Source organism: Dreissena polymorpha, chromosome 4, assembly GCF_020536995.1.
Source record: "Dreissena polymorpha isolate Duluth1 chromosome 4, UMN_Dpol_1.0, whole genome shotgun sequence".
Lineage (NCBI taxonomy): Eukaryota > Metazoa > Mollusca > Bivalvia > Myida > Dreissenidae > Dreissena > Dreissena polymorpha.
The window spans coordinates 135,908,266-135,928,436 of NC_068358.1; the positions used below are offsets into that span (position 1 = coordinate 135,908,266).

Consider the following 20,171-nt stretch of genomic DNA (forward strand, 5'->3'; position numbering starts at 1 on the left):
TGATACAGTACTCCTATAATTTTTTTGGTCATGACGTCATTTGATGTTTTAGTGTTTGAAATGAAGACGGAAAAGAATCCAAAACTGATGGGATACAATACCAAGTAAGTGTCAAACCCTGTCTGCAGAAGTTTGTGGAACAAGCTACATCCACATATCTCTGGCAATTAAATTGAAACTTTAAAAATATCACCATGAAGTGTTAATATTCAAGACAGAATTTTTTAGATGCATTTAGCCACTTATTCCACAACTATGAGCCCTAGACCTGAGCCATAGCCATGTCTGCCATGCCACATGAGCCCTAGACCTGAGCCATAGCCATGTCTGCCATGCCACATGAGCCATAGATCATAGCCATGGGCATGTCTGTCATACCACATGAGCCATAGATCTGAGCCATAGCCATGTCTGCCATGCCACATGAGCCATAGATCATAGCGATGGGCATGTCTGTCAAACCACATGAGCCATAGATCATAGCCATGGGCATGTCTGTCATACCACATGAGCCCTAGACCTGAGCCATAGCCATGTCTGCCATGCCACATGAGCCATAGATCATAGCCATGGGCATGTCTGTCATACCACATGGGCCCTAGACCTGAGCCATAGCCATGCCACATGAGCCATAGATCATAGCCATGGGCATGTCTGTCATACCACATGAGCCATAGATCGTAGCCATGGGCATGTCTGTCATACCACATGAGCCATAGATCATAGCCATGGGCATGTCTGTCATACCACATGAGCCATAGATCATAGCCATGGGCATGTCTGTCATACCACATGGGCCCTAGGCCTAAGCCATAGCCATGTCTGCCATGTCACATGAGCCATAGATCATAGCCATGGGCATGTCTGTCATACCACATGAGCCCTAGACCTGAGCCATGGCCATGTCTGCCATGCCACATGAGCCATAGATCATAGCCATGGGCATGTCTGTCATACCACATGAGCCCTAGACCTGAGCCATGGCCATGTCTGCCATGACCCCTAGACCTTGGCCATGGAAATGTCTGCCATGCCACAAAGCCTTGAAGGGATACTAGTCATGTTTGTGACGAATTCTCTGCTTAGCATTGACCCTGTTATAGAAGGAAAAAATCAAGGATTACAATACAATGTCACTTTTCTCAGAGGTTTCATTTTTGAAAATAAACTGTTTGATATTAACTCGTAGTTTGTGACTTAGTTATTGTTTGGATAATTCTGTTATCATGTGGTGATGAAAAGAGAATTGTTGTTGAAAGAAAATATGCCAAGAATTTTTTTTCCTCTTAATAATTGTTATTTGTTCAGTTAATTAAATAAAAGTAAACAAAAACGCCCAATAAGTTATTTATTTTATATTCTACTCAAATCTTGGCGATCTAGTTGAGCTTATTACTGCTCAATGCCCGACTTCCTAAAAATGTGAAAGCTGTTGGGATCCTCAAAGTACATGCACTACAATATGATTGCATGCATGCATAATTAATACGAAAGGCAGTAGTTTTTAACCTAAAAGTGCACAGGCTTCATTAATCAAAGGCCACACATGCAAAATTAGCATTACATTCACCATCATATTTATGATGCATAGATAGATATATCCATAACATAAAATATTTTCAATGTCCTTGTTACAAAATGTCAGATATTAATTAACTAGCCATTGCAGATTGGTAAGGCATTTCAAAGAACTAATAGCTTAATCCTTTGCATGCTGGGAAATTTGTCGTCTGCTAAAATGTCGTCTGCTGAATTTGTAAAATAAGCATTTTCTTCATTTTTTTTCAAAGAATACTATCAGAATAGCAAACAGTTTGGATCCAGATGAGACGCCACGTTCTGTGGCGTCTCATCTGGATCCAAACTGTTTGCAAAGGCCTTTAAAATTCGGTTCCCGCACTGAAAGAGTTAAGTGATTATAATGATGACATTAAGAATATTACGATAACAGTCTTCATTTCACTAATTCGAGTCAATTGCCTGTAATATGCATTCCAAAAGGTTTCCATCATAAATGATTTGAGAATCTCCTGATGCACAATTCAGTATCAACAAATTGGGAGTGTGCTCTGACCTCTTTACCACCAATTAGTAGTGGTAGAATGGAATTTTATACATACAAAGGAGCCACTTAATTGCTGATAAAAAACTTTATTCTTTCTCCAGCTGATGTGAACATATATGATTGTTACTTAGAAGTGTAATTATTATGTTTTTAATGTGTGCATTTAAAATGGACCATTAACGAGTTCAAAAACTACAACAAAGTATTATTATGCAAAGAAGTCACTACATTTTGACTATGGCTCTAAAGTAATTGTCTCTTACCATTACTGGTATATCCTTTATTTATATCTCAAGAAAACAGCGTGTTGTTTTACATTTGCATCTTTGGCAAGTGTTTGACACAGTTTTGGATATGAAACACATTAGTGATAATTTCAACGATATGAGCTATTGCTGTTAGGAAAAATACCTTTTGTCAATTAAAACTGATCTGTTTCTCATAATAGGTAGAAACTGTGATGACAGTACCATTCAAACCGTATATTTCATACAAAGGGGTGTAACATATAAACTGCTGGAAAACAAATTCAGTATTCTAGTGTTTTACATTTTTATTCATGGTGAAGTTTGTACAGATATAAATAGCACCTGAGATCATATTTACAATACTATCCATACTATATAAATAACAATATCAGTAACAACAAAAAATAAAACAAGCAAACTCGGACAACTGAACAACTATTTGTAAATTTTACTGAATCCTGTTATTATGCCCTTGAAATCATGTATAAGCAAAATATGTACACGGTCCGGTCACAGATTGAAATTAAAACTCACTAGACTACTGAAATTGATTGCTGAATAAGGAGGGATTGTAACATATAATACTTCTTTGGTTGCAATATTTGTAACAAAAAGGGTTAAAAAAATATTTAATTTTTAACATAAAATTTATTAAATATAAAGTCATTTGATTGAAACTAAATTCATAATTAAAAAGCACCCATTTTCAATACTATAGTCCATATAATTTAATTAACCTTTTCCCACTCAGAAGCAAAGTGAAAATGGCAATGTGCAAACAGCATAAAATCAGAACAGCCTGCGAGTAACTCGCAGTCTGTTCAGGTTTTATGCTGTTTGCTGCTAATCAGTATCTAAGGTTTGGAAATGAAACCTTAAAAACTTGGATCTAGTAAGAAAGGCCTTTAATGAAATGTAACTTTCTAAGCAACAAATGCGTTAAAATACGTATCTAAGTGGTAAAGGATGAAATACGTATCTAAGTGGTTAAGGATGAAATACGTATCTAAGTGGTAAGGGTTAAATACATATCTAAGTGGTAAAGGGTTAAATACCGAGACAGTGGCTTTCCCAAAAGAACAATGATATTTTACACAAATATATCTTTAAGCTGTGCTACATTTAGTTCAAGGAAATCCTCATTCATATTATTATCGATTGTGTAACTCCCAGAAGTAGTCGTGTTGTCATCGTCATCATACGCTGTGGTAGTCACACTCTCGAATGTTTCATCCAAATGCCTCCCATTTGGTGGTGGCGGAAACCTGTGTGCATGGTTGCTAGGATACTGTCGCTGTCTGTGAACGTCTTGTGTGCCAAACGAATGCTGCCGATGAGGCTTGTGTCGCATGCTATTGTGAGTATTGCTGGAAATTGATGAAAGTCCCATTTGTATTCCAGGGCCCGATTTGGGTTTGGTTAAATGGTTGCTAAATGTTACCGTTTTTTGCGTAGGTGGTGCATTGTTATCGTGATACGAAGGATATCGTCGTATGTTGGACTTTAGTTCGTTCTCTGGCACATAAAAAATATCACTATTAGAATTTGAGTAAGTTGATTTCAAATTTGAATGTCTGCTGTCTCTGGACTGGTCAGCATGAGTATTTGAATTAGACTGGTTCCCATTGTCTCTGGGTGTGAGGTTGGAGGGTTTAGACTGGTTGTATTTTTCTTCAGGGATGGTTTTTCCCTGGAGATGTGGAGGGGTCCCTCGTCTACCATTCTGTTTGACGAGGTTTTGCAACTGAAGGATTCGCATGTCATCTGAAAATAATCCAATATGCACATTAAAAACTGCAGTTACCGGGTAAATATTTTTCCAAATAAAAAAAAACCCATAGCACAAACTTAATAAAATATGATCAATGACAGCCAAAACTTAAAGAAGAATGTTCATTCAGGGTTTTAAGGGATGATAACTTAAATTGTGGATTACTGAAATTAAATATATTTGATTAAACAATCAGGATGAACTTGATAATTAACATGTCTTCTCATTCAATTGAAAAAGCCATGATACCAATTATAATTTATTTGGCAATTCATGTAAATAACATAAAACGTTTCAATAATTTCCCAAACAAACCTGCTGTTTTTCCCTGTAATAATGGTTGAGAATAATTTTCTCTTAAATTCTTCAAGTCTGATATAATGACAGTGTATTCTAACCTCCATCATGTGAGATGCCCATGTGACCATCACTGACCGAGCCCCCGCGCCCGCTGTCATCATCTTCCTCTGACAACTGGCTGTGAGAGTCCTCGGCCCTCTGTGGGTACAGCTCGTTACTCTGTGGACAGAATCAACCATGTGATAATTGTATACTTTAATGTAGATTTTAAAGATAAATGTGTTGTATTTTTATAGCTCACCTGAGCACAACGTGCTCATGGTGAGCTTTTGTGATCGCCTTTTGTCCATTGTCCGTTGTGCGACGTCAACATTTGCCTTGTTCACTCTCTAGAGGCCACATTTATTGTCCAATCTTCATGAAATTTGGTCAGAAGATTGGTTTCAATGATATCTTGGATGAGTTCGAAAATGGTTACGTTTGCTTGAAAAACATGGCTGCCAAGGGGAGGGGCATTTTTCCTTATATGGCTATATATGGCTATAGTAAAATCTTGTTAACACTCTAGAGGCCACATTTATTGTGTGATCTTCATGAAACTTGGTCAGAAGATTCATCCCAACAATATCAAGTTCAAAAATGATGCCGGTTGGTTTAAAAACATGGCCGCCAGGGGGCGGGGAATTTTTCCTTATATGGCTATAGTAAAACCTTGTTAACACTCTAGAGGGCACATTTATTTTCCAATCTTCATGAAACTTGGTCATAAGATTTGTCCCAATATCTTGTTATCTCAGGTGAGCGACTTTGGGCCTTTCAGGCCCTCTTGTTTACCATTTTACTCTAAGTTTCGGCTATGATATGCAAATGTATGACAATAAAATGTTTCTGGTTATTAACAATGAAAATTTGTCCAAAAAAAACAACAAAAAACTGTTTTTCCTAAAAGCTTTAAACGCTTTTTAAATCTAATATTATGTTTACTTTTGTTGGGTTCAAAAATAAACATGTAGTCCATTTATATACATAACAAGAGTTGTGTTTGTCAGAAACACAATGCCCCCTATTGTGCCGCTTTGAAGACATATATTTGACCTTTGACCTTGAAGGATGACCTTGACCTTTCACCACTCAAAATGTGCCAGCTCCATGAGATACACATGCATGCCATATATCAAGTTGTTATCTTCAATATTGCAAAAGTTATCGCAAAACTTTCACCAAGGTTAAAGTTTTGGGACACACACACAATGAATGACAATATCACCCCGATTTTTTGATCCGGGGGGCATACAAATTGAAAAAAAGGCGAAATATAACAAGAAAATCAGTGTTATACTTTCAAATGCTGATGAGTTATTTTTTCATATACCTACAATGAATTTCAGACCAAGAGGAGCTGGTTACACATTTAGTTGAGAAAAATGTGTTCACACCAAAATTCCTGTATTTAGATCTGTTACTTTGGTAACCAAATAGTTTTAACTGATGCATTGATCTATTGAATTATAACAGTTGGCAATCACAAAACATTTTGATAAATTTCAGATCAATTATCTTTGCATAGGATAGTTTTCTAAAATGGTTTAGAAACTGTATTCAGCTTTATCACATCCCAAAAGCAATGAGGGAAACCAAATATGACAACAATAACTAAGACTGGAGTAAACATGAGAATAGAAAGGCAGAATCTATAATAAATTATGACTAAAAAATCCATTTGTTTAGGTTAAAATTGTTCTTAATTATTTAACTTTTTTTAATGTATTCATAGAAAAAGCAATGACAGGGAATTTTGTTTAAAAAAATTATTAAGTTTGTCAAAAGATAAAATTATAAATAGTACAAACATATAAATGCATGCTGTCAAAATAAGCGCTGTTTCTGTTACTGTTTTAAGAATATGTACAACATTAAAAAAAATGTTTCCTTAGCCATGTAGAGCAATTCTTGATGTAAACCCAAACAATTTTAAATACTGACAATTGTCTGTGGTATTTCAAAGCTTGATAGCTTTTGACAGATCACTCCTATAAAATCATAACACCTTTATGCAACAATCAAAGTTATCACAACACCAGGAATAATACCAGACGTGTTCTTATGCATTTCACCAACACCATTCAAAGGACAAAAATATGGCCTGTAGCAATTAGTTCCCTTGTTGGTGACTCCAATACATATGGTGTAAAAAAGCAATAAAAGCATTAAAAATGCAATATGTCCCTATGTGAGAAAACCCTTTCATGCTCTCTGATAATGATCAGAGTTGTCAAAATATAATCAATTACACAATACTGTCATCAGCTCTATATTTCTTACAACTGTGTAGGTAAAAGATCAAAGGGCATGTTTTCTCAGGTAAAACTGAACGGTAATTTGCTACCCATTAAAACTTTTATCCAATAAAATATTACCACTGTTTGGGGGTATAATGTTAACTTACAGCGATCTTACCTCCGACAAGAAAATTACCGAAAATGACAGCATATTTAAAAGGGTTGATTTTCAAATACATGGGACCACATTTTTTAAATTTTAGCTTCAATATAAAATGTGACATCTGAATTTCAAACCTTGCCTTTTCTGTTTAATGCTAGGGGCACTAATTATCAAGCTTATTGATGAGTATGTGTAAATTTGATAGTGTAATCTTATCCTTATAGATATCTTTTCTATGTTTAAGGGATCAGTTACACATTAATTTTGTGAGTGATGATTTTTGTTGTATAAGAGAGTACTGACACCAACCTATTAAAATGTAACCAATATGAAGATGTTTAATTTTAAAGCGGGTATATACGATTTTTTATATGTGTTTAATTGTAAAATATTGATAAAATATGTTACAATAACACAAAATAGGCAAGAAAAATTATACATTAAAGCCGAATTTCATAAAATGCAGCAAAGACAAATTAGCGCCCCGAGCCGATAGTGACGTACATATTTTCCTACAATAACCGAAGCATTCGTCTTTGTATTAGGATCGGAGATAGTGTTCGTGTGTCGTATGAATAGATATCGTTGCAGGAATTCAAATAAACCGTTAAACTAAGTTTAGATGCACATCGTACATGTATGGTATACATGCTGGCGAATTCGGCTGTACAGCCGTTTTCAATTTCAGAATTAAATATCTGACTTATTTCGCATTTTTCGACATATGTTCTTCTTAACTTTTATTTTAATTTATATTGAAATAAATATATAATAAGTTTTTTACACAGTTTATATAAATTCATAAATATTTGACAAAATCGTATATACCCGCTTTAAATTCTTATCTTAACAAAATGGTAAACATGGCTCCATTTACTAAGGAAATTATGTGAAAACAATCTATACAATCGCCAGTACAAACACATTTTCATACAGAATAATTGATCATAATTGTAGCATATATTGCATAGACCACTTAATTATTGAAAACTTAATATCCTTGACAAAAAATATACTAATAAAGCTGTGTAAATAAGCTGACAACTTTTTCAAATAATATATATTTCAATGGAACATATAAACATTTTATGTAATACCAGTCAGTTCTTAAATGTGTTTTTTCTTTAATTTAAATTTTAGAACAAGCCTTAAAGATTGTGAAGCATTATCTAAAGTTAATTGTAACAATTTCAACATTTTATCAAGAATATAGAATTTCTTAAACTAAGAATAATTAAAATGTTATTTATACAAACAACAAGAGCTGTATTCAAAACCAGAACTGCAATAATTAGTGATGTATATCTTCCTGTTATATTGTGTATATATATATTGAACAAATTCTTTAATTTTTATTAAACTGCATGCATTTTTGTTTTTAATACAACAAGACTTACATCATTATGATTGGTCCATGGCTTGTCATGTGACTGTAAGAGCTGTTGCTGCAGACGGATGGATGCGAGGCGGTTCAGCCGTGGTGTGCTGGTTCCCTGGATGTCCATCTGCTCTGTCATGGGCACCTCGTCATCTCTATGGTTACTTCCCATCGACGGGGTGGGGGTCTGATAAGATATAACAGAGCGTTAAGTACGATGAGCATGGGCAGCTCACATTTCTTTGATGATTGTAAAATTAGTAAAATGCAACTGAAATTTAGTGTTTAGTAAGAATTTACATAAAACACTGTATTATGTGAATTGGGAATAAGACATCAAACTGGGAATGGACATCACTTTGGTGATTTTCTCAAACAAAACTATTCGTTTTATAATCTACATATATTTTTGTAATAAATTATCTGTAATTTAAGCTTAATAAGAAATTTTCCATGACTTTTTCATTAACAGTGATTGAATTAGTATCATTTAAAGTGTATTTTTAAACCGTGTCCATGCGCGGCATGGACACAGTTTCATTTCATGAGGATTTTTTTTTTAATTAATAAAAATCCAGTTTTGAAGTAAAATCAATTTAAATGATGCTATTATATATGCAAGTATATGTTTTAATTATAATTTGTAAAACTAGATAAATGCAACATATAAAACTGCATATTATACACTTTTGATAAAACACAATTTATTCCCAAATTGATGTCTTATTCCCAATTCACATAATACAGTGCTATAAGCAGTTAATGTTTATATTGATTATAAAATGCATTTTAAAGAAAATAACTGTCAGAATATTTTTTTCAAAGAGCAACAAAATCATCATTTTATATAATGATGTGAAAAATTATGGGTACAGAATGAAAAGAATAAATTTTAATTTTATTTGGCATTTTTATTGTCAAATGATCATAATTCCTAGAAATTAGATGTAAATTTTGAAATTCATTTCATGCATTACAATGTCACGGCAACATGCAGGCAGCTCTTGATAATCTTTAGAAAGCCTTGGTTTTGCTTTTACTGATTGATATATGAAGGATTGGCAATGAAAATTACCAATCATCTTTACATCTAACATTCAGAATTAATTGCATGTATTGATCAAGTTACCACAATATGAAAGTTAAAGAATCCAATGCCCTAATTACTTCAATATTTAATTTCCTATCAATTTTACCAAATTGTGTGGATAAATATCAGACAGAAACAAAACTGCAATTCAATTAACTACCTGTGTAATACCAATATGTTATTCAATTGAATAATTTATGAATTTCATGACACTTAAATTACTTATTTCAAGTAACAACAAAAAGTGTGTTCAATAATCAAAGGTACCAATGTGGAATAAAGCACATTGAAAAAGCACCTTCAGTAAAGGAGAAAAAATCCTCATTAACACATGTGAATGCTCTCTTCATTTGTGGGAGTTTTCTAATTTAAGTTATTTTTCATCGAATGCATTAGTCATCAAACGGCCATTGATGAAAATAAAGCTTCTTATCAAATAGTTACAATTTACAGATAACCCCAAAGGGCCATTGTCTATCAATCAATGTAATACTCCCAACTCGGAGAGTGCTGAATGCTGAAGTGTTTACTCAAATATTGTGCCATTTCATTTTTTCAATATCTTAACAACAAAAGAATCAAGCAAATTGATCTTCAACAAAGCGCGAAGTGATGGCTTCATTCAAATCTAACGACAAGTACTAATCAAAGTGGGGAATCTTTAATTGCAACCTGATACCATCTTGGTGGCAGCCATCCCTATAAACATCTTCAAAATCACAACCCAGATGTGTTACATGAAACATGGATTAATGTTTATCTACAGTCGTTGAAAAAATAAAAGATGAAGTTTAGACTTAAAGAGACATTCATGCTAGAAGTTTTGAATATAAGAAAATTCAAATAGTTTAGCCTTTGTATTGGAAAATAGGGCTTACTGCATGTGCAGTATAAATGTCATCTCAGATAAGCCTATGAAATCTGCACAGGCTAATCAGGGATGACCCCTTTTATTTAATTTTCCTTAAAATCGTCTTAACAAAAATCCACTTAAGGATGTGAACCAGGCTCATTTTCTCTCCTCTATTCTGAATCTTCTACATGGTGTGTATTATTAACATATTTATTAAAGAAACAAGACTCAAAATATACTCTCTGTTTTTCCATTAAAGGGACTTCAGGGACTACCACTGTGTGACTGTGTCAAGCAATGTACCATAGTGGTACTTAAAACGCTTCTTTGTTCCAAAACATTTTCGTGTATGAGTTTTCCCTACCAGAAACAGAATTAAAGTTAAAGTACGGTTGCAAAATTCTAGCATAACATTTAACTAAAATTTGAAAAATATAAATGTTCATGCTGAACATGGCTGCCCCTGTAAGGTTCAAAATGACACCCAATGTATTGTTTTTGTGTAAATTTATCACTGAAAATCATCTGTAATCTGACTTCATTCTTGATAAATATCACTGCAAACTATTTAATATGTTTAATAGTAATTCAATAGCATGACTCATAGATGCACCATTGAATATCGGAGATAATTCTTCGGTATTGCTTTGTAATTTGAAAGATTGGCACAAAACAAGCACTACATTCAAAACTTTAGTAAAATGTCATCTTCATCACAGTTTACCATACTTGAACGCCTGTTAATATAAATTGTTACTTATCGCAAAATGATAACGTCTAAGGCGTAGATAATTAAAATCACTGTTTACAAATAACTACAACTCAACAACTTTCGCAGGTAATATGCAAAGCTTTAAATCTTCAAACTTTGAACTCTTTGATAGTTTATTAAGAAATATCTTTGTGAGGTATACCTTTATCAACTGGTCAAATTTGTGTTATATAAACTGATCTCCTTGCAAATAAATATTTTTCAAAATAAGATTTGATTTATTTAAATTTAAACCCACCCATAAATTCAATCAGTACTTCCTTTATTAAAGTTCTAAGATTGTATATTTATAATTATAGCCAAGTATATTTCACGTAAAAGCTTAGAATCTGTTTCCATTTATATCATTATTGTAAACAAAATGTGGTTACTAGAAAATGAAAGAAATCTACTGAAATATGGAATTGCCATGGATAAAGCATACCCAACTGGAAACGGTCCATTCAGTTCTTTTTCATCTATATTGTTTGTCATTATTTACAGACATTTAGGTTTTATTTATGACATATAGGAAAGACATTTATGGGAGAATCTCATGCATGTATTCTATTATTTTCAGACATTATCATCACCCGATGATAGTAATTACAGAGCCCAGCTTCCTGATTAGGGAAACTCGTGCATTTCATGGAACATGCTTCTCTTTGTTAATTACCACTGGTTCAAGAATATTCCCTTACATAATTGTATCACCTATTAATAAACAAGCTATAAGGACTTAGTTTAAAAAAAAATCTCAATTCATGAAATTAGATGATTGAATTTTGATAATTTAGCTTTGTTTATACATGTATATCTGAGTTCGCCATCAATTAGTGATAACATGCTATGTGCTAGATGCCTGCATGTATGTGTCATATTTCCAAAATAAGGGATGTCTGGTATATTTATTTCTATATTTAAAATATTTCTTACAGAAATTCCTATAAGCAAACAGCGCAGACCCTGATGAGACGCCGCATTATGCGGCATCTCATCAGGGTCTATGCTGTTTGCCAAGGCCTTTTTTCTAGACGCTAGGCATAAATGGGTTAAGTTGACATGTTACTTATGCAATTGACAATTTATTGTTCAAATATAGATTAAATGTATTTCATATCAAACATGTATTTCATATCAAAGTTTGCAACCGTGATAAAATTTCACCTGCAAAACCTTTCTCAATGATTATGTTTGAATTTAATTGTGACATTTTTTACCATCATAAATCTGTTCACCTATGATATAGCTGTTAAAGGCTGAACAAAGAAATTAATCAAAGTATCAGTGTTGATAACATCAAATTAACATAAAATGGTCATAATTCCTTTAAAAGGTCATACAAAAATACAATCTGCCCCACAAGAAATCAAGACACTGCCACTTTTGGCTGCTCCGCGGTCACCGAGCTGAAATTGTACTGGATCTTTTATGTCCCAATAAATCGTGGTCCATTTGTGTTTTAATGGTAGAAAATAATAGGTGGTGCACCAGTTTTAGTAAATATTAGGTTGATAATGCCAATTACAAAATGACAACCTGCAATTTCTGAATATTGTTTGTTCCGAAAATAAAAGTTCTTTTCTTCCATTTTCAACAGTTCAAAATGATATAATGAATTTATTGGTGTACTTTTATTTAATTCTTTTCTATTTCAAGTTTTGTTAGTCCAAGATTGGTCAAACTTAAGCTGCATTGAAAGTGAATATCAGGGGAATTTACCAATTAACTGGATCAATTCTTGTGGGTGCAACGCACAGCCAAAATCAAAATTATTAAAACTATTACGGCTATAAATCTGTATTAAGATAATTCGTGATTGAAAACATTTGTCTAAAACGTATCAAAGTTATGCCAAGGAAATGTCAACTATTATTTTACCTCTCCTATATGTGCTTAACACCCTGAATGAAAAAATAATTCCATAGCCTATTTATGAATTGGAAATTAGTGCCATAAGTCAGTATGTGTAGCAATGGGAATAGGAAATCGGGCTTATTTTGGAAGCTATCAAAGTTGCAAATCCAGATAATCTTGTTTTGATTTTTACCTGATTGTTCAATCAAATCTTCAGTAATTGTTCCTGGGCTTAACATTGCCAACTGCTTATACGCTAATTGTAGAGGATAATGTGTGGATTAGGAAGGGAAATTCCGGATTAAGGAAATGAGAGAGCAACTACTTGTTAACTACTCTATCCTGCTGTATTTGACCTGGCATTCATGTCATAAATTTGCTTAAATTGTAAGTACAGGCCGACAAGAAGTGACTCTACGAAAAGTAACCACAAAGATGGACATATGGACATGTCCTAATATTTAAAAAAGTTCCATCAAAATGATTATAATATGCATTTTAAGTGTAATGCATAGTAAGTAACCATTACAAAATATATTTAAAGGGAATTTTGTTATGTTATAATGGCAATTAAATCTAAAAACTATACATATGTATCTTACATTGTCCAAATATCAAACGATTCTTAAATGTACATTATATTTATAAAAATATGCATAAACTAGAAATGGCGCGGCAGAGGCCGACGCGTATCCCCACGCCGCATGTTTGACCCAGGGGGCGCTCCAGGGTTGATAATGGGGCCATGCATAGTTGAGATTGACCGTATTGTCATAAGATATGTTCAGTATCAATTTGAAGTAAGTCGGTGTAGAAATGAAGAATTTATAGTAAAAGGCAATTTTGGGTGGGCGTGGTCTATGTGGGCCAGGGCACCCCAGGGTTGATAATGGGGCCATGCATAATTGAGATTGACTGTATTGTCATAAGAGATGTTCAGTATCAATTTGAAGTAAATCGGTGAAGAAATGAAGTTATAGTAAAAGGCAATTTTGGGTGGGTGTGGTCTATGTGGGCGGGGCGCCCCAGGGTTGGTAATGGGGCCATACATAGTTGAGATTGACCACATTGTCATAAGAGATGTTTAGTATCAATTTGAAGTAAATGGGTGTAGAAATGAAGAGGTTATTGTAAAATAACATTTAAAAAATGAGTGAAAATCTCTGACCTGGCCCCACCCCAACCCCCATAACTTTTGACCCAGGGGTCGGATCGAAATTCTAAATAGTGCAGGGTCGGACATATGCTCATAGCTACCATGTGTGTAAGTTTCAACGTTCTAGTGCTTATAGTGTAGGAGGAGATAGTGGCCAGGACAGACAGACAGACGGACGGCGGAGATAACCACAATATCCCCAAGCGTGGGGATAATTAATGTTAATTTTTTAAATCTTATTTGATACTAACATGCACCTGTTGACCAGTGTCCAAGACACACATTGAGGTTTCATGCATCTAATAGTACTGTTCACTAATTGACCACTGCTGCAGTGAGCAGTTGTCACTTCACACTGTGGTGAGTCTGCAGTTAATCAGCACCATTATCACCTGAATCTTAATTGTCCCCTTGACTGTCTATCAATAATCACTGGACAACATGCTTTGACTTCAGAGGAAATATAACCATTAAAATAGTCTTCCAAACCATCATCTGCAAAGCATTCGAATGTGATATACTAGGGCATTGTCTTAAAGCCACTCATTTTCTAGTACATTAACAGCTCTCATAGGTCGCATTTTATTAGTTTTATTGGTGTTAATTGAAATGCAAATGGTTATTTATACTCAGGCACTATCCACTGCATTATGAAAATTCACAGAAGACACAAAGAGCAACAAAACTATAAATGTAAATCATATTTTCTGTTGAAGTGTAAAATAAACTTAAGTGAAGCATAATGAAAAAGTGTGCATATTTAAATATTGACATTATGGGGCACTCAACTTGTATGTGCATTATGCATGTACATGAAAGTGGTTGCTTGCTCGCATTGAACCTGGTTTTATATATGAATGTCAACATTAAAAAGAATGCTTTCATAGGCAATAAATACAACAAAAAATGATATATGTACTGGTATTAGCAAATGTGTCCCCTTTCAAAATCAATAAAATAAGGTCACAGCGTTTTTTATATTTAAGGTTGACAATTAATAATTAAAGCAAATTTGCCACACACCTGAACAGCATCGTCAAAAGAAATTTTGAACATTTATTGAAAAAAAAAAATCTATATATCATATTTTCTTTGAAAAAGTCAGACAGAAAATGAAATGTTCAAAGAACCTAGAAATCTAATAAAATGCCTCATCAACCACAAACTGGAGTTGTAAATTTCATTGTGGGACAAACTGCATTGTGTGCGATGACAGGGTTAACAACAAAATCACACAATTTGTACATTAGAAATAATAATATTTATCAAGGTATAAAAGCATGTTCGTATAGTGCCATATTGACTGTACAGTGTATGTACATTTCTATTCACTCAAGCTCTGTGATCGATTAAGCGATTAATGCTTCTAATAGGTCAAATTGTTTGATTTCTTTCAACTCAGACACAGTATCGGTGATGAGACGTATATGTCTTGAGAATTTACACAGAAAAATGAAATTATTATATTATCATTTTCATGTTTTTATTTTATTGATGTTTGATCAGATTTGTTGTTCTTGCATACTGTAATAAAGACACACTATCAACTTCAATCATAAAATTGCTAAAATGCTATTGTGATTGGCTATTCCATACATTTAATCAAGTAAAATTTCTAGTAACACTTATGAATTAATTTAATTTGTAATTGATTAATACGTTATTTCTGCATCACTTATCGCGTCTACAGAAGTCAGCAATATCTATCAGCCATCGCTATCTATGCCAGCTATCTTTTCGGCATATGGCTCCATATACAATTTCAAATTATGTATAAATATTTGTAGAAATTTATCTTCCTACAAGTCTCCAAGCACATGGCTGATTGGTTACTGTATGAATGTGCCCCAAAGATAACTGTAACCCAACCTATCTAAATAAACCCAAAGAGCTTAAGCAACAGAAGTCTGGGAGCATTAAAACTACTATATTTGCTGATTGTGTTGATAATCAAATTAGTAAGCGTCTTTTATCATTTGTGGATCAATTAAGAGCTTTCATTATCATATTGCTAATGCTTTATCTCTTACTTTCAGTTAACTATGATGGTATGCATTTTTAGTCCATTGCTTGATGATTCATGCTTGCATGTGCATTTTTATCGCAAATTTTAAATGACTAGCATCCATATAATCTGCTTTATATCTTGCCATAGATAAATGTCGTACTCATACAATTTCTGTAAAAAATTGCTGTTCTAAGGTTATAAAGTTTAACGACTAATCTGAAAGTAAAGTTTATGGAAATTCGACAAACATTTATGATTAAACCTTTAGATATTTAAAAGATAAAGTTTGTGACATCATAATTTATAAAATTGCAGTAATTCCATAGAGATGGATTTATCAGCTGGCAATTTTAATCCAGGTGTCCTCGCAATGAATTAGGCGAACATTAAATTACATTCCTATTGTTGCCGGGGTCACACAATTGTAACATATTTGCCTTGGGCTGAAACAAAAGTTGTGGACCTTTAACAATTTCCAAAAACCATTAATTCCAATAACAGAAGCTTTATTGTGGACCAATAAACAAGCATTTTGTTTACAAAATATAGTAATGCCCTCTTTTTATTATAATATGATAATTAGTGGAATATTGATTTGCACAATACAGACCTTTCTCCTGATGTTTTATTGCCTGTTGTATTAATTTATTTTTCATATGCATTGTGTAGAAATATAACTTATTTATGACCAATATCTATTTTAACATAAATGTGTTACTCAATCTCTAAGGTAAATTGGGCAACACATTGCAATTTTTGTGACCTTTTAAAATTAATAAATCCTGGGTCAAGAAAAAAATATATTTGGATTTAAGTATTTAAATCATGGCTTTTTTTCCTTTATACAGATAAATGCTACAAGACTGTTGACACAAATATTCTAACAAACTAAGATTTTAATAGAAAGTTCAGTTAATTCAGTTTGTAGTTATTTTTAATTTTAGGAGTATAATGATTACTATTCCTTTTTGAAGCAATCTATTCAGATATAAAATCACATACAATGTACTGTCTTGTCTGCCGAGTATGTACAAATATGTATTTAAACAAAAATGACAAAGTCAGGTCAAATCTATCAGTACTTACATTCATTCTGGGCTTGTAGATGTAGTCTTTCATTGTGGTCAGATCCATGTGAACAGACAGGTGGGGAGCCATTGGAGTCAGCTGCGTATTCAGATCTGGTAACGAATACTTTTCATTGTCACCACCGAGATTTAAATTAGGAACTTGCGGGCTGTTTTCTTCCGAGCACGGAATGCTTTGCGAGTCACCGAAATAATTCCTCTTTTTCTTGTCCATTCTCCGAATTATTATAATTGTGATGACAATAGTTACAGCCAGAACCACAGTTACTATGACTACAGTCAGAGCAATAAGAAGATTCTGATTCTTAAGACTGTCATTGTCCATTTTCGATCCTGCTGTAGTATTTGCCACAAGGACGTGCATCACAAGTGAGGTTCTGGCTTGGTTTGATGGTTGACCGTTATCATACACTGTAATTTGTATCATGTATGTGTTGATCTCATTGTTTTCTATTGGTCGTGCTAATAACACTTGGCCTGAGTCATTGATATCGAAAATATGCGTATCGTTCCTATCTTCAATTCTGTAAGTTAGAAGTGCATTCTTTCCTGCATCGATATCATGTGCCTGGATAAGATAAAGTGGAGTGTTGACTGGGGTTGAAACAGGGACGTACACATCACGACCTGCTTTGTCAGGAGTTACAATAAAAGGCCAGTTATCATTCTCGTCAGTTACAAACACACTAACATTCACAGAAGAGTTCAGTCGCTGAGGAAAGCCCTGGTCAGTCGCGATGATAATGAAATCATATCGAGACTGCAGTTCCCTGTCCAAAACCGTTTTTGCTCTTAAAAATCCATTAGGATCTAATTTGAAAGGCAGGACAACTTCAGGCCTTTCCACAATACTGTATGTAACAATCCCATTGTTCCCAGAATCTAAATCCACAGCAATTACTTGACCAATCTCCTTATCAGGCTGGTTATTCTCTGCAATCTCGAACTCATAATAGGCCAGCGTGAATTTGGGGTTATTGTCGTTCATGTCCACAATTTTGACAGTCACGGTTGCAGTGGATGTGTGTCGGTCTTCTTCCTTAACATTGTCATAAGCCAGAACCAAAAACTCATAATACTCCTTCTCCTCTCTGTTAAAGGATTTCATGGCACGAATTACTCCAGTTTTGGCATTAATAGAAAAGTCTGTCCAGGACTCCCCACGCAGCTCATAAGATACATTCCCATAATTCCCAGTGTCTGCATCAGTGGCAGTAACATCCACAACCACATCTCCGTAGTTGTTATTTTCACCGATTTCGCCAACATAATTCACCTGAGTGAATTCTGGCTTATGGTCATTTTCGTCCATTACTGACACATTGAAACTGACATTAGAACTCAATGGTGGGGTTCCTAGATCTTTACAGAACACCGATAAGGTGTACAAGTCCTTTGTCTCTCTATCAAGGGACTTCTTTACTATGATGATGTACTCGAAAACATCTGACTTCTTCAGCTCAAAAGTGTCACTGTCCATGGAACAATTCGTCACTCCGTTCAAACCAGTGTCCCCATCCATAACCGTTATTAAAGCTACAACAACATTAATGTTGGCAAGTTCAGAGACCTTAGCAAAGTTAGTTGAAGAAAGCAAATTAGGTGTGATGACAGGAGCATTGTTGTTGACATCTTGGACATCAATGCAAACAAGAGCCTGGCTCTCCTTGGGATCCAGGCCCGAGTCTTTGGCTACAACTATCAGCTCATACTTCCGTCCTGGCTTGTACACTAAATGCCCGGTGGTTTTGATTTCACCGGTTGTAGGATTGATGGCGAAAATGTCCTTGATCTCAGACTGTTTTTGAATGGATGCAAAGCTGTATATGATTTTACCATTGGCTCCCATATCCGGATCATTTGCAGAAACTTGCAAAATTGTGGTATTTATGGCAATATCCTCATCCACAGTTTTATTGTAAATTTTATTTGTAAACACAGGGCTGTTGTCATTTAAGTCGGTAATGGTCACGTTGACCAATATTTGTCCAGTTTTTGGTGGAGAGCCACCGTCAGCTGCAATGATCCGTATTTCATAGTGGTCTGTAACCTCTCTATCAAGTGTTCCGTTGACAGTTATTTGCACGCTGGAGCTTCCATCAAATTTTCTGACAAGTTTTGCAATGAATGGCGACTGTAATGGAAGAATTGTGTATGATTTCACAGACAACTGTGAGCTGTCAGGGTCAATGGCTCCATCAATAGTGAACGAGGTTCCTATTTGGGAATTCTCCGGAAATGATATAGCTTCAGACTTCAACTTGAACTGTGGGGCATGGTCATTTATATCGTCAATGGTGACATTAACTTTCACTCTCTCATAAAGCCCATCATTGCCAATGACAGCGATCCTCAACTCAACGTCGCATTTGTCAACTTGCGGGCATATCTGTTCACGATCCAAAACGCCAACAGTATGAATTTCTCCAGTGTCCTCGGAAATACTGAAGTAACTTACTTGGAGCTGATTAGCAAAACTAAATCTCAAAGACTTGCCTTCATTAAAAAGACTTGTGAAATTAAAATCTTTTGCAATATTTCCAATAAACATATCTGTAGATCCTTCTTCCTGCACTGTGTAAGTTTTCCCGAAACATGTATCAAAAGTGAGTATCACAGATAAGAACACAAAAATCAAACATCCATATTTCCTCTGAGGGAAGCACAAGGTCTCCATGTTTGAATCACAACACATTGCTGTAAATTTATTTTTCAATATCTCTTCGCCAGTCTAATGCATACAATGAACCATTCCTGTCAACATCTCCTGCACTTCTGTCCTTGTCCGATCAATCTGAAAATATCGAAAACATGTTGATTTAATCCTAACATGATTATTTTCACAACTGAAAGATGCAATATAATACAAGAACGGTTTCAATTAGAATGAAAGAAAACTTGAAAAGTTCACAAATAATAGGAAAAACATTTAATGAATGCCATGCCCCCTGTAAGCTGTATGGATGTAATGTTTAATCCGCTTTTGAAACAGAAATCTTCAGCAGCTTTTGGTAAGATTGTAACCATTAAATAACACATCTGCCTCAACATTTTTAATTAATCTTGAAAAAAAATCTTGCATTAACAAGGTTGTTTCTTTCATTTCAGGTTAACTAATTATATCTTTGTATAGTAACAATTTATTAAAAATAAACTTTGATTTT

The 20,171-nt window shown here is 34.2% G+C and overlaps 2 protein-coding genes across 3 annotated transcripts in view; both read right to left on the reverse strand.

Annotated features, from left to right (window-relative positions):
- Positions 1-242: 242 nt before the first annotated feature.
- Positions 243-794, reverse strand: LOC127878824 (uncharacterized). The gene has a single exon (XM_052425350.1). It carries the CDS (start codon positions 792-794, stop codon positions 243-245), a length of 552 nt encoding a protein of 183 aa, XP_052281310.1.
- Positions 795-2,600: 1,806 nt separating this feature from the next.
- Positions 2,601-20,171, reverse strand: part of LOC127876755 (protocadherin-11 X-linked-like) — a 114,139-nt gene continuing 96,568 nt past the window's right edge. For both annotated transcript variants that reach the window (XM_052422202.1, XM_052422203.1), the window contains 4 exons: positions 17,006-19,801; positions 8,224-8,391; positions 4,483-4,603; positions 2,601-4,077 (listed from right to left, as the gene is read on the reverse strand). In XM_052422202.1, coding sequence (XP_052278162.1) covers positions 3,404-4,077; positions 4,483-4,603; positions 8,224-8,391; positions 17,006-19,702 — 3,660 coding nt within the window. In that variant the 5' untranslated portion in view covers positions 19,703-19,801 and the 3' untranslated portion in view covers positions 2,601-3,403. The remainder of the gene's footprint in view (positions 4,078-4,482; positions 4,604-8,223; positions 8,392-17,005; positions 19,802-20,171) is intronic.

What these genes read in the sequence shown, in the direction of transcription:
- LOC127878824 (XM_052425350.1), bottom strand. Translation starts at nt 794, where the DNA reads ATGTGGTATGACAGACATGCCCATGGCTATGATCTATGGCTCATGTGG.